The sequence below is a fragment of the Panthera leo genome, chromosome B2, assembly GCF_018350215.1.
Source record: "Panthera leo isolate Ple1 chromosome B2, P.leo_Ple1_pat1.1, whole genome shotgun sequence".
NCBI lineage: Eukaryota > Metazoa > Chordata > Mammalia > Carnivora > Felidae > Panthera > Panthera leo.
Genome location: NC_056683.1, coordinates 141,219,419 through 141,235,030, shown reverse-complemented (window position 1 = coordinate 141,235,030; position 15,612 = coordinate 141,219,419). Strand labels below are relative to the sequence as shown.

The 15,612-nt window shown below is 45.9% G+C and overlaps 1 protein-coding gene across 7 annotated transcripts in view; it reads right to left on the bottom strand.

Annotated features, from left to right (window-relative positions):
• Nucleotides 1-15,612, bottom strand: part of LOC122220530 (palmitoyltransferase ZDHHC14) — a 533,561-nt gene that overhangs the window by 231,026 nt on the left and 286,923 nt on the right. Inside the window, exon 9 of one of the 7 annotated variants that reach the window (XM_042940161.1) lies at nucleotides 12,211-14,777. The exons of 5 other annotated variants lie outside the window; for them this stretch is intronic. In XM_042940161.1, coding sequence (XP_042796095.1) covers nucleotides 14,379-14,777 — 399 coding nt within the window. In that variant the 3' untranslated portion in view covers nucleotides 12,211-14,378. Of the gene's footprint in view, nucleotides 1-12,210; nucleotides 14,778-15,612 lie in introns of those variants that run through there. One more of the 7 variants, XM_042940162.1, reaches the window with a different exon arrangement.

The following is a 15,612-nucleotide window of genomic DNA, read 5'->3' as shown; positions in this document are numbered from 1 at the left end:
GAGGATGAGGGAGGCACGCAGGACGATGCCCGGCTCCAGGTTTGGGCTGCGCAACCGCTCTGCGGGCTCCCATTCCTTGTTTGAGTCCAGAGTTAGTCTCTGCCAGACCCTTTTAGGTTGGCTGAGCTTTGGTGTTCCTGATTTTTTCTACTCACTGGTATTGTCCAGTGGCAGCTTATGCAGGGGAAATGCGGGGACTGTCACTGCTTTGTCCTCTCTGCAGTCAGCCTGCCCTGATTTCCATGCGGTGAGCCATTCCGCCCTACTCCCGGTCCCTGTCGCTTGAAGGGGGCCGCCTCTATGCCCGTGGCAGGGGTGGGTACACAGCTCCAGCTTAGCAGGTCACCAGAGTCCTCTCGCTCCTGTGACTGGTTCAGGACTGAGCATGGCCTGCACAGACCTCATGACGTGGTGTCCCAGGACTTGGTAGATGTGGAGGAGGGAGCCCTCCTACTCTCCTTCACGGGGCTGCTGACCTGGGAGGACCTAAACCTGGAGCCCTCAGTGACTGTTTTGTCACTCTGAGGGCTGATTCTGAGGGTGACGTCAATCTGGAGGCAGTAGAGCTGAGAGATGGAGAGAGAGAGGTTGAAAAATCAAGTCCTTAACGCATGAACTGAGCCCTCGGATCAAGCCGGTCTGATGTTGGGTTATCCCTGTGAAGCAATGAATCCTTGTTTTGCTTAAGCTACTTTGACTTGGGCCTCTGTCACTGACTAATGTACTTCCCTTGCTGTAACTGTGCCGATTAGCTGGACAGAGGAATTGTGAATTCCAGGGGAAATGGGGCTTTTGGCTCCTTTTCCATCCCTGGAGTTGTGTTCTGCAGAGCCTTGGAGAGGGAAGGTCAACCAGAGAAATTTGCTAAAATCATCGTTCGCCTTTTGAAGGCCTAGTTTCTCCATGACAATTTTTCTGCTACTCCACACAGCCACTTTATCTTCTTTTAAAGTTACAGATACTGAATTGGCAGGTGAAGGCACACACAATGAGTGTCCTTAACATTCGCTGCATGGGGGTGAGTGCAGGGCCAGGAGCCCAGTGCTTGGGCACCCTGGGTAGTAGTTTGTCACTGTGCAGCCTCTGAGAGGTGGGGTCTTCCATGGGACCTGGTGGGGAAGGCCCGTTGCCCTAGTAGGGCCTCTACTCACTAGGGAAGAGGAAAATACAGTCGTTGGTAGAAATGGATGTATTGGGGTAACTACAAAGGTTCTTGACAAGCTGTTGTCAGTAGGCCCGCATTGCCAAGGGGCAGGAAGGCCCCTATTTCCTCACAGTCTTCGGAGGTAATCACACACAAAGGGTGAGAAGCCTCAGGCCTTAGTTACTTCCGCTGGCTGCAGTAGAACTTTTTTTTTTTTTCAAACATGTTTCCTCTTAAAATCCCTTGAAGTCCTCCTAAGTCAGGCAGTTGGGTGTGTACAAGCCTAAATAGGCTTTTGCTCTGCAAAGGAAACCAACTCTGGAGAGTGAGCCTAAAACAGACCCAACCCAGGAAATCCTGAACTGATTTTCCTGACTGCAGGCTTATACTGATTCCCAGCTCTCTAGAAATGTGGACGGACTTAAGCATCACATCCCAACATCCCTGTCTTTAGGTTGGAACCGGGCACTATTCAGGGGGAGCCTCATCCAAGGGAAAGAGAGCTTGCTGGTGCTGCCTAGGGCCAGACCCAGGACCGGGGTTATCTGATGGGACGTTGTAGCAGCTGTGAGTCTTCATGGGACACACATTTGGGGAATGTCCTCTGTTGATTTTGCGATTCATCCTACCCAGGCGCCCCTTGCCCTCTTCTCTTTTATCTTTAGAGTTGAAGCCACCTGTGCTGACAAAGGAATTCTAGAAAGCTGGTTTCAGGTTATTGATTCTCCTCTCTTTTACTCCTGCTTCAGTGGAGGGTCAACGAGTCATGAAATGGCCATGAACAGGTGGTAGAGGTCAGGAGGAGCAGGAAAGGGGTGGGGGGGACCCACAAGTGCTGTCACTGCTTTTGAGCCCCTGACAGGTGGCCATCAAGTTAGCAACCTCCCTCCCTGTCCCCCACAACTAGTGTCCACTCGGCATAACCATGACAGTCGTACAAAGTTCACTTATTGGGAGGTGATGATGATGGTGAAGCTTCATCCTGCTTTAGAAATTGGGAGCCAACCATTTCTTTTTACTCCCTATTTTCTGCTTTTTCCTTTTTTTAAAAAAAAAATTTTAAGGCACTCAAACTAGCAGCATTTGCACACCATTAAGCCCAAGCAATTATGAAGACCATCCTAAAAATCCATAAATGGGAAAAATGTAAGATCTTCCCCGCAAACGCAGGATAGTGGTATTTCTCAAACTTGCCTGAGTCAGTAGGGAAATTATGCATTGATGGGCCTTCAGAATCCGGAGCCCAGGCCAGCAAGACAAATACAGCAAATGCAGCTTCTGAAGGACAGGCTCTGGGGAGCATGCTCCTGCTTGCTGCACTGTTGAGTTTCCTCTAAATTAAGATTCTTCCTCCATTCAAAAAACACTGAGCCCCTACTATGTGCCAGGCATTACTCCAGGCCCTGGGAATACAATAGGTGCGCAGGACAGAGTCCCTGTTTGTTATCGGATTCATGTTCTATTTGTAGAAACAGAATATAAACAACTTCAATATTGTATATGATGCTGGGAAGCAAAAACTGCTATGAAAAAATCGAAAAGCAAGGGAAGGGGCTGGGGGTTGAGGGAAGGTGTGGGTGTCTTAGAGGCAGCGATTTGTGCTGAGAGAGTCATGTGATGCCTGGGGAAGGAAGTTCCCAGGGTGCTAGCTGAGGGGCCTGTGTATGAGGACAAACCTCTGTATGTGTGTGTAGGGAGGAGATGCACATGCATGTCTGAGGAAGAAAGGCTGATATATGATCGAGGAGGAGAAGCCTCTGTGAGAAGGAGAGTCCGTGTGTGTGTGTGTATGTGTGTGTGCATGCGCACACGTGCGCCCATGTGTGCCCATGCAGTAGAGGCCACGGTAGGCCATAGTAGCCAGAATAAGGCCAGAGGTGGGAAGAAAGTCAGGGAGCTGATTTCATGCCTGTGTTGGCCCCTCATACCACTAAGCTAGAAACTCCACATGGCCAGGGACCAAGTACCTCTTTGTGACAGGAATAAATGTCATAGTCACAAACCAGGTTATAAACAAGCTAATTTTTGAGAACTACTTAATTTCCAGCTCTGTGCCTCCACAGCTAAAAACAAACTAGTCCAGGGAAACTCCGTTTAAGTCAGGGATCTTGTTGGTCATGTTAGAATTCCCACTTTCCCTCAAACTGGGGGCTTCTTTAGAATCTGTGTGGTGTTTGTTGAAAGGGCGGGCCTACGCCGGCCGACTCCATCTTGTTCTGTGTCCTTCACCTTGACCACGCCTCCTCTCCTTGAGTAACCTCCCACTCACCCTTTCAAACTTCCCGATCAAAACACGCCCGGCGACCTGCGTAACAGGACTCCCTTCCCCAGCCAATCGGCTGAGGCCACAGCCATTACCTCACCAACTGTCCCTAGGCCCCAGTAAAACCTTTGTCCTTTTGAAACTCGCTCTCTCTCCCCAGTATCTCACCGCTGCGTTGGTGCAGGTAGGGGACTGAGCTCGACCTAGCTCGAATAAAGGCTCTTTTGCTTTTGCATCGGACTCGGCTCCCTAGTGGTCTTTGGGGATCACGAATTCTGGGCATAACATTTGTCAGTGTCCTTTGGGAACAAGCCACTGGTTCTGGATCACTGTCTCTGCTCAGTGGCCTCTGCGGAGACGGGACTCCTCTCAAGGCATCTTCAGCGTCTACATCAGCTGCAGAGGGGCCATGACTCGTGTGGCATCTGGCAGCATCTGCTCGTGGCAACCCCATCTGACCACAGGCAGGGTCACTGCCACCCTAGGCTGCTGCTCATGTTGTAAACATTACAGATCTGTGTTTGCCCAGAGAAGTTTGTGACATATGGCAGCTGTCTTACAAAAACCGGTCTATTATGAAATTTCCCCAACAGATGGAAGTAACGGGTCTTGAGGACCCTTACCCTAATTCGTGCCTAGGTGCTCCACCTGACTCCAGGCACAGGACACTCCTAGCTGCTCCTTCCTGCCCATCTGGGGCCTTGGGGTGAGGGGGATGGGCTGTCTCTGTGCTTTTAGTCACCTACTGTGATTTCCACTGGCCACTTTTATACTGGTTCTCAGACTCCTTAGACCTGACTTCCTTATGCTGTCTCCTTAGACTTGACCCAAGAAGTGAGGCCCCAGTCCTCTCTGCCCTCAGGTTCCCCCCAAAGCCATGGAGGGCAGCAAACTTCCCTCACTGAGACCCCACCAAGGAGGTATGGAGGGAGCCCTCCACTGCTCCAGTCTTCCTTCAGTCCACACAGAATTCTCAACTCTTCTCCCTGTGGTGGGAAAAAAAAAAAGGCCAGTATATATCTTTCCAGATCTTTGTTTAAACTCAGCTCATTTGGTCTTTTCTCTTCAAGTCACTGTCTCTGGCATGGCCTCATAAAAGTCTGTGTAGATGCTCCAGGATGAGAACTGACTTCTTTCTTCTGAGCTGTGCCAGGACCCCTTGGATGGGCCATGGACTCAACGAGCGGAGGTGGTTGGCACCACGAAGAACTGAGAGGGAAACACCTTATTTCCATCCGATGGGTCATCTTTGGTCTTGCTGTAAGTTCTTCTAGGAATGAATGGAGCACAGATATACCTAACTTGTAAGTGTAAGTCCTGCTCACTCAGAACTTGAGGACAGGCTGATTCATGATTAGACAACTCAGCAAAGCATCTGTCAACTATTAGACAACTATCAAAGCTCTGATAGAATTTAAAACAAAAGAAAAAGAAAAAGAAAAAGAAAAAGAAAAGAAACAATATCTGCTCCTTCCTTAGAAAAAGCACTGGTCTCCTATGTGGTTCTAAGTGGCTCAGCCTCCCTCCTGGCAGGTAAAGGATGCTGCGAAAAGAGTTTAGGGATTCTAGTCAGGGATCTCCCACCTGACGAGGAACCGATAAGGAGGTGCTTGCCAGACCCTTCCTTTTGATAATATAGAATTGAAAAGTAGATCAGCTATAGTAGCTAGAGGTTCACACATGAATTCTCAAAAACTGGTCCTGACAAAGTACCAAGTCACAGGGAAGCGGACACCTCCAGAGGTGACTGGGTTTGTACTACAAGGTCCCTAGTTTGTATGCTGCATAAGACAGATGCAGAGGGGTGTCCTTGTGGAGAGGTGGGGGCACATGGCGAGCTCCAAACCAGTGTAAAAGGTGTATGTCAGGTGGTTATGAGCTTCCTGAAAGGGTCCTCAGATTCACATTTTCAGTTACCTTCTATCATGCTCTTGGATTATATTTTATCGCAGAAAGTTAATTTTTATCCAGATCTTGGGAAGATGACTGTGGAAGGCAAGGCGCTCTAAGATTTCAGTAAGATAACAGAGCATCGGTTCATAGGGCCTTCCTACGGCCTCAGCACAGCTGTTCCGAAGCTATTACTTAGGGACACGGAGAGCCCGATCTGATATTTCCATGAGAACAACGGGTTTAGATTAATCCTCGGTGGCCTCTGAATCCATCTGTTCTCACTATCCCAAGAAGGTGCATTTCTAGTGCAGCTTCCAGACTGGCCTAACAAATTAAATTCCAATACTCAGGCTAGTTTTCAATCAGACAACACAGGTGCCGCCAACAGATGTCTGCTGACCAGATTTCTCAAAAAAGGAACAACCTTTGCATAGTGTCATCTCCTTTGTACCTGTCCAGAGTGTTGATTGTGTCAAGGAAACTTTTTAAAAAGGCTTTACAAAATGTTTTTTTTTCACCATGATGGTCAATGTCAGCTAGACACGCCTCAAAGCACAATGCACGTTTTGATTTAGGATATTAACAAAAAAAGAAATTCTCAAATCCAAGTGAATCGTCCATGTTTGGTAAAGGTGGATTCAGCTGTGGAATCATCTAGAATTTCTGCCAGAAAATCATCTCAGCTGAAATTCCTGAAGGCTCCAAAGTAAAAGGAAAAGGTTGTTTTTTAATTTTTATTAAATGTTTATTTATTTTTGAGACAGAGAGAGACAGAGCATGAACAGGGGAGGGTCAGAGAGAGAGGGAGACACAGAATCTGAAACAGGCTCCAGGCTCCGAGCTGTCAGCAGAGAGCCCGACACGGGGCTCAAACTCACGGACCGTGAGATCATGACCTGAGCCGAAGTCGGACGCTTAACCGACAGCCACCCAGGCACCCCAGGAAAAGGTTGTTTTTAAGAGATACCTTAAATGCACTGCAAAGGAGAATTTACCTATTTTGAATCTCTGGAAATAGAGAATTTGAGGATTTCTTTCCGTTTTTTGTCTGTTCCTCATGGAGATTTTAACGAAATCGGAGTTCCATGTGTCTCTTAAGATGGATTTGCTATTTGGAAGTGAGGTAGAAATAGCAGCAAGTGGGGAGTCCACTCTCAAGGGGTCCCAGGTCTCCAAGGGTTAGAGAACCAGGCTCAGAACTCAGAACTTAAGAGAAGTTTGGGGTGTTTAGATCCTAGGACTGTCATTAGTATTATTTTAGGAAAGTTATGGATTATTTTGTGGATGGATCTAGGTTCTCAATACCATTTAAGATGTTTGTTTCCGTGAGAAAATATACTCCAAATTCCAAGCCAACTGATGGAATATAATCTGTTAGCAAATAAAGTATACAAAATATATTACTATATGAAAAGTGGTAGGTAGGAACATAATGTAATTATATACCTTCATATGTAATTATATGCCATATGCTCACTTCTTTCTCAGTTCTTCATTACAGTTAGCCTTGTTTGTGATATGAAAGGTAGCTACAGCCCCTTTATCATTTGGCATCTCGTCAAATCCATTAACACTTATTCAGAGCCCATGTACTGATGTTAGCATCAGCCTGTGGTATGCACGGTGCTGTGCCAGGTGCTGGCAGCAGTGAACTCAGGAGAGCCGGTCTGCCCTTCTAGCATTCAAATTCTTATAGATGAGAGTTAGAGGCTTAGATGATATCTTGGCCCTCATTTTCTGTGTGACCCTGGTAAGAGTCATTTAGTGTTTCTTGCTCTGTCAAATGGAGAATACTGTTTGTCACTCATTTGACTGAATTGCCCATGTTTATTTCTAAGCAAAAATGTGATTCTAGCAAAGTGGCATATAAATATTTATTTTATGTTTTATTTCAATGCCTCTTTCACTAAAGATCTATTACCTGGAAATAAACAATCATTATAATATATGAGTATATGATGTATGCTTTCTATGATACGGAAAGTGATACACATTATTCAGTGCCTAACTCTGTCATGTTGCCAAAAATGCTTATTAATGGAACTGGTTAATAGATTTTTATTAAATGAATTTTTTTTTTGAGAGAGAGAGTATGTGCACATGTGAGCATGAGTAGGGAAGGGGCAGAAGGAGAGAAAGAGAATCTTAAGCAGGCTCTACACCCAGCATGGAGCCTATCATGGGGCTCAATCTCATGAACTGTGAGATCATGACCTGAGCTGAAATCAAGAGTCAGATGCTTAACCAACTGAGCCGCCTGGGCGCCCTAAATGCAATTTTTTAAAGCATGCAATCCCCAAATGATCTAAGTTGTCTTACTACTGATTACAAATTATATATTTAAAAATTTAACTTTTTTCTACTGGAATTATATGAGATGATTGACTTATGACCCAGATTTTATCCCAAATTAGCATACATGCTGTAAGAAATGTAGGAGACCCCTCAGGTGGCCTTGGGGAGGGAGCCCAGATGTTCTCCATGGATCAGAACAGGATTGCCAAGCTCAGATCTCCTGGCACAGGGCCTTGCATCTCAACAACCTCATTTCCTTACAATGGACACAAAAGAGGGTAAAAGGGGAGATGGGGCTTGGCCTTTCCCTGAAGTGGTTAGGTCCCAGCAAGAGTTTCCCTTAGGGAGTTTGGGTCTTTGTTTATTGAACTATTGTCACTGCATCCTCCTCACCTGAACCCTCTGGCCTTCCTGAGCATTTGACTGTCAAGTGCCTGAGTGAGTTGTCCTGCCTGGCCTGTCCCCATGTTTTATGGGGAGAGAGGACATTCACATGAAAATAACAGGCTCTCTGGAAAGAGTCTCAAATGCTTGATGGAAATGTTATCGATGTGGCAGTGATAGTATAGCCACTGAACGCAACCAATGAAAAGAAAGAAATAGAAGATCCAAGAGAGAAGGGGATGGATTCTAGAGATCATGGAAGAGCCTGCGTCAAGTCTATTTAGCAAGTAGGAACTATCTTTAAAGGGAAAGAAAAGTGGATGAAGACAAAGCTTATCTGGTGGAGGGGAGAATGGATGAGCTCAAGCTGGAGGGTCTCTTTTTCAACAAGGAGGAGGTGAGGTTATCTATCGTGATTATCTAATACTCATTTTGTCCTTTCTTACTAACAGAAGCCCAATATTATTTGGGGTAACAATGTGCCCAGCTAAAACACCATGTTCCCAGCCTCTTTTGTAGTTAGGGGTGGTCATGTGACTCAACATTGGCCACGGAGAAATCAGGCTGACATTTCTGGGAAAGCTCTTTGAAGGGAGCTGTCTTAAGTATCATGTATGCATTTGGCTCATCCTTTCTCTTTCTTTCCTTCCTGGAATATGGCTTTGATGGCTGGAGTTGCAGCTATCTTGTAACCATGAAGTGACCGGGAGGATGAAAGCCAGTGCTGAGAACGGCAGAACAGAAAGAGAGAGAGAAGTCAGGACATTGATGACATTATGGAGCCACTACAAGACCCTGGATTGCCTACTTCTGGGCTTACTTTGCATGACAGAAAAAGACATTTCTTTGTCTAAGCCATTGTCATTTGGGGATCTGTTACCAGTAGCCAAACACAATTCTTATCTGGCAAGCTGGAGGCTGGTGTGTATATGTGTTAGAAGGTGGAACACAGAACAAGTGCATTAGGAGATATGAAGTTCTACATTGCTCTGAAGTCATTTGTGAATTGAAAAAAGTTGAGAATCACAATGTAGATACTAATCTAGACACGTGTGATCAGAAAACCCATTGTTTTCCATATGAGTGCCTACATTGTGCAAACTCACTGAATGCAAATTGATCCGATTCTTCTCTATACCTTGTTGACCTTGACAATATCTGTCTTATAAAGACTGAGGTTTACATTTGATGCCATTAGCAGTTTTTATTGAAGGAGGAAAATACTTTCTTAATTCATTTCAAGAACAATTCTGCAGACATTGATTAAAACATGAAAGGCACTTAAATAAGCATAATTATCTCAGAAAACATGCAATGTTATGTATTATATTGTGTTACCATTGTTCAGATTTAGGGCTTTGGATCCACTAAGAGTTTTAATGTACCTTTTCTTCCCCCTTCACACCAAAATGTTTGGCTCTTGTGAAATACCAACACAGAATGCCCTGGGCAAATGGTAAGCAAGGCTTCAATCAATCTATCTTTCTTTCTTTCTTTCTCTCTCTCTCTCTCTCTTTCTTTCTTTTAAACTACAGGCTAAAACCATCTCCATTCATGTAAAACCTAGAAAACATGTCTCCTTGGAGATGCCATATGGTCTCTTTGTTTAACTATCCATCTCAAAATATCTAGGGCAAATAGAGAGTTGTTCATTCATGTCTTCATCAGCAATACCAAGTATCTTTTAGAAAGTCAACAATCGTTGGAAGAAAAGTCTTCAGATTGCACAAATGCTCATCTGCTTTCCAATCCATTCTGTATGTAATTCCTGGTGTTTGTAAGATTTAAAAAATAATTCCAGTTAAGGCCATTTATCTAGTTTTGTGGCAGCTGCAAATTCAGTTGCTCCAGAAACCATCTAATCTTCAGCCTCCCAATGATTTTCAACGGCTGGATTAATGTGCTAACCACTCATCTGAAAATCCATCTTGGCTGTATTGTCAGGACTGTACAATGGGCAACTAGACAGAAGATTTACTGAGTTACAAAAAACCGTTAGCATCTTTGACATTTATTTGAAAGAAAACGGCGCTTCTGCTTATTTAATATTTCAATGGTAACTTATTCATAGAAGACAGAAAGGAGGCGGACTCATTTCAAGGGAACATCTGAGAGGTGGTTTTTTTCCAGGTAACATGGAAAACAGAATATAATGCCATACACAGATCTCCAGGGCAGGTGGAGGAGACCACGGGAAGAAGAATTAATTTGAAAGGCTCTCTCATTTGGACAAGAATACACTAGATCCCACAGCTCAACAGGTGCTTAATAAAAAATGTAAACATCGATTTCATTGAGGCTCAGCTTCAGAACAGTTTAAGGCATTAATCAGAAAAGCATATCCGACATTTCTTCCCTTTATTCTCTTCTCTTACACGATCAAGAACCAAATGGGCCAAATAGTATTCACGTGCATGAATGAAAGGACAACCAACCTTGGAAACTTTCCTTAAACAATGAACGCAAACTCCTGATACCTTCTAGCTAGATCAAAACTACAAGCCAAGGTGGACAAGCACTGGGTTTCTGGTGAAGAGGATGATTTGTGGGCTGAGTTCAGGAAGGGGCATCCAAGTTATGGCTCTCCTCCTTGGGAAGCACGGAGGCTCTGAGACCTGCAGAGGAGCCCAATAGGCTGTGCCCTCCAGAAGCCTCTGCACCTTCTGATGGTGGTCCCTGAATGGCTCAAGTTCCAGAAGTTCCCTGCAGATGCCTTTGCAAGCTCCAGTGCCAGGGACGCTTACTGCCAATTTTGGCAAATTCATTTTTCTTGCTGCTGAATCGGATGAGAAGGCCCAGGCCCAGGGCATAACAAGCTTAGGGGGCTTTCAAAAACCCATTCAGGTCCAGTAGGAACCTGGCTCACAAAACAGGGTTTGCTTCTTGTTTTGAACCCCAGTCAGTAATCCTAGACACAACAGGGGAGGACCACAGTACACCGGTGGGGGGAGGGGGTGCTGAGCTCTGAAAGACTCTTTCCCTGTGCTACTCTGGACCAGAAAAGGTATCTGGCATTTTGCTGGCACAGGGTGGGGTTATGGCATTCTTCTCACAGGCTCAAATAATTACAGATGAAAGCTGGAAGTAGCACGAGGGCCTGGCCGATTCTCCCCGGGCACAGACTGACATGTCACACTGCCCTTCCAGATACAGGCTATCGGCTCCATCCAACATCCTTCCTGAGGACCAGGACATTCAGGCTAAATTCAGCCTCCGAGTGCCTGGGAAGCCAGCAGGCCCCGGAGCACTCCCAGGAGAATGAGAGCAGATGAATTTTTAAACAACAAAAGGAGTGTGTACGTGTGTGTCTGTTTGATAATGGTCCAAGCTTTAATAGCACGGTAAAATATTTATCTTATTTTTATAGCCAGCATGCAATCAACCCATAACACACTGACAGAATTTAGAAAGATCAAAGTCTACACAGCCACAGCTAGATGGAACCACTCCACATTTGAATATATATACATATACATATATATATATAAAACATATATGTATATTTATATATATACGTATATATATATAAATAACATATATATATATATATATATATATATACCTATACATATATATATATATATATGGGGTTCTTGTACATATATATATATGTATACGTATATATATATACATGCATACACTCCAGGAGAAGAAGGGGACTCCTGGGAACGCATTCATTCCACACACTCTCCATTCTTTTCTAAGCCACAGAGGGAAGGGTTGTGAGTAACTCTCTGGTTTGGGGTTTTATTTAAGAAGTTAATTGTCTTAGCAAATTGTCCCATTCAAGTTAATCTCCCTCTTGGACCCTGCATAGCCTTGAATAGCCTTGATTTGTTTCACCGAAATTCCCAGTCCTCTTTTTGATTAAGTGATGTCCCTGGGACAGGGCTGAGGGTGGAGCGGAGAACTGGTAATAAATATTATGTAAATATTATTAAAGACAAAAGATCCTTACTTTTTGGATTTTTTCATAAGGAGGTGGAAAGAAGGAGTGGTCATGGGAAATCAGCACTTACTGAATTAGACGATATTAGAAATGGAAAGAACACACGGATGATGGGTATTAAGGAGGACACATATTGTTATGAGCACTGGGTGTTGTATGTAAGTGATGAGCCACTGAATTTTCCTGAAACCAATATTGCACTGTATGTCAACAAACTAGAATTTAAATAAAATGTGAAGAAAAAAAAGTCAATGTGAATTATGCATAAACATTAAAATGACACAAAGTTAAAAAGGAATGGAAAGACTCAAAAGTCCATTGTCTTCATCCTTCAGATGAAGAAACTGGGAATGGGCTGAGCCATACAGATACAGGAGTGAGAACTGACCCATCCTTGTCTTTCACCAGGGCCAACGCTCTCCCAGGGTCTCCGGGCAGCAGATGGAAGGAGGCAAAAAGCAGAGGGTTTGGGACGTTACAGAAGGCACATTGTTGGGCTGTTGCTTTTTGTTCACAGGCAGCACGTGTACAAGGAGAATTCCTGTGTGTTGATGACCATGAGAGTGTGTGTGTGTGTGTGTGTGTGTGTGTGTGTGTGTGGCTGTGTAAGGAAGAGCTCTGTCCCCCTTATTGTAAGTTCTGAGTACAAGTAGTTAGGAGGTCCAGAAGATTAACAAAGGCTACACACAATTTACCTTCTTGTTCTCTATTCGTATATACAGTACGAAAAACAAAGATGGTTCAGAGATAACACCATGAGAGAATTCTGTGGTTATTTTCAGCACAAATTATTTTTCCACCGACAAAGAATTGGCTTTATTCCAAATAAGACTTTAAGTTGTGCTTTTTTCTTTTCTCCTTTCCTTTTCTTTTCTATAAAATGGCAACTGTTTCTCAGGAGAAACAGCCTTTTTCCATAAATGTAAATTGTTGGGGCATCTTATACCACTGATCAACGCATCCTGTGTTTCTTTATGGTTGTGAGGGTCAACAGCATGATTCTGAACTTGAGCAGATTGGGCTGTTGAATTTATCGTCTGGAGAGAAGCAAGGACAGAGCCTGCTGAGTCCCTGCAGCTGCCTCCAAAGTGACTTACTCCCCAGATGCTAAGCCAGTTCCCTTCTGGCTGATAAAAGAAGTGAACGAAGGGGTAATTTTGCTAATTCCATACTGATTAGTGTCTGGCTAAGAATGATGGTCTGCATGATCTGGGCCCAAACTTTAAGCTGGTTTCTCCTCCTCAATTTTTGATATCTTCGTAGGACCTCAGGTGGCCCTTTCTGAACCCTGGGGATACGTGAACACAACGCAGAAGATGGCCCCACCGCGGTCCTCATCCCTGCACACCCTCTCCCCTCTACCTGCCGTAGATCAACCACTGTGTGGCAATCTGCGAATGTGGGGCAAATTCTGTGGGAAAGCTACCCTCTTACCTGATAAATCATCCCGTAAAATAAAACCCCAATCCAAATATTTTACTTTTGGCTGTTTTGAGACCATTCCTTGCTAGGGAATACTTTAGTAAAGCCAAACTCTCCACAGGCCATCCAGACGGCTGTGTTGTCACGGAAGCTATTAAGGATAAGAGTACGCGGATCCAAAAGAACAGAGGACGTCATTTTATTGGCTGTCCACAGGAAGTTTGGTCACACAAGGAGGTGGAGGCTGTGGCAGGTGTGGTACAACACAATACCTCATCTCACTACTAAACAGAAGGTTAGCTGATACTGGATAGGATAAAACCCCAGCGACCCTCTGCAGCCCGGGGCTCCGCCGACCCCTGCATAATGGAGCTGAAGAAGCCGGTGAGTGATGGCGTCGTCCCACGAGTCTCCGCGTGTCGCACTGTCTTCCCGTAAGACAGCACTTGAAGATTCACCAAATTAGAAGAAAGAAAGCGAGCAAGCAGCACTTCTGTTTGAATACCAACACCACTGTGAGCAGACGTAGTGTGGCATGCAAATCCAGATCCGGTCATTTTTTTCCCTTTTAGGTTTTTTTTTTTTTTTTTTTAAATTAACAAATGGAATGGCATGTCTATTTCAGATATTAGTAGCATAACACTCAGGTGCAATTTCAGTCTGGCCACAAGGGTCCTCGACTTTCCGTGCGTCCGTCACAAGAGCAGCAAGCAGGCAGCAGAACACTGTCCTTTCCTCCCGGACTCTGCAGCCCGGAGTCTCCTCTCTCCCAGGCCCACCCCCCTCAGACTCCAAATGCTGGCAAACAGCTACTTCTCTTATTTTCATTGTTATCAAGGCAGTCAGGCTGGGGAAGAAAATTCAACTAAACCAAGCCGTGGGCATTTGGGCCCTGCCCTCGTCTGCCACGGAGGGGGCATCCATTCACTCCCCCGGCAGTCTCTGTGCCCCAGGACTGGAGTTGTCCTCACCACCACGGAGTTGGGTCATGGGAAAGCTCCTACTGTCTGCAGCCCCCGGGGCTGTGGTCACACGGAGCTGAGCTTCACCAGGCCGCGCACGGAGTCCTCATGCAGAGAGTCCTGGCTGGCCAGACCGAGGACGTGCATGGTGCGGCTGTGGGCCAGGGGGCTGCCCGCCAGCATCCTGGGCGGCGAGGGCGCTTCCTCTGGAGTCAGAAACTGGTGGCCCACGTGCTCCTCTTTCAGGGGCAGTATGTCCGTCAGCGCGGCCTCCGCGGTGAGGTTGGGCATGGAGGAGGGCGGCGTGGGCTGCCCCAGCGTCAGGCTGGCACAGGGAGTGCCCAGGCCCGGCTTCCCGGGCAGGTGCAGCTCGTCGCTGGTGAGGCTAGGCTCGCTCTGCAGCAGGGGCGTGGCCGCGGCCTGCAAAACGAATTTGGTGCTCTGAATGCACTGGTCTTGGTCACACTGGAGAGCAGGAGGCAGCCAGCAAAGAGAAGGCGGAGATGAGATGGGCACAGGGTGGGGAGGAAAGGGGGCACGGTGGGGGGGGGGGCAGGGAAGGACAGGATGCGAGAGAGAGAGACAGAGAGAGAGAATGAGAGACAGAGAGAGAGAATGAGAGACAGAGAGGGAGAGAGAGAGAGAGAGAGAAACCCGTTAGTGACACCTCAGGGCAGAGAGCCTGCACAGCAGCCTGGTTTCATCTGGAGGCGCCCAGCACATACACGGTAAGTGCAAAGACCCAGCATCTAAATAAGCCGCTGAAAGTACTGATCACCCACAGCTGCCCAGGGAGTTACATGCAGCCAGAGGCCATCATGCTCCTGGTCCCCCTTTACAGACTCAACCTAGTTAAAAAACAATCCCGCGGATGAAGTCACAAGGTTTACCACCTTAGCAATCTCAGGTGCCTGTTTTTCGTGTGCTGAAAACCGCTTTTACTCTACTGTTTTAAAAACACAGGGCCTGTACACCTAGTTCATAGCAGCGTGATTCACAATAGCCAAAGCCCAAAGGGAGAAGCCGGGGTCCATGGACAGATGAGTGGATGAACAAAATGTGGTACGTACAGACGATGGACCACTACTGAGACATAACAAGGAAGGAAATCCTAACACACGCTCCAACATGGATGAACCCTGGGGACATCACGCCAAGTGAAGCCAGCCAGTCACAAATGGGCAAATATTGTATGTTTCTGCTTATAGTAGTATCTATAGTAGTTACCTCTGTAAAGACAGAAAGTAGAGAGAAGGGTGGTTGCCGGGAGTCAGGGAGGGGGAAGGGAGCTCGTGTTCAC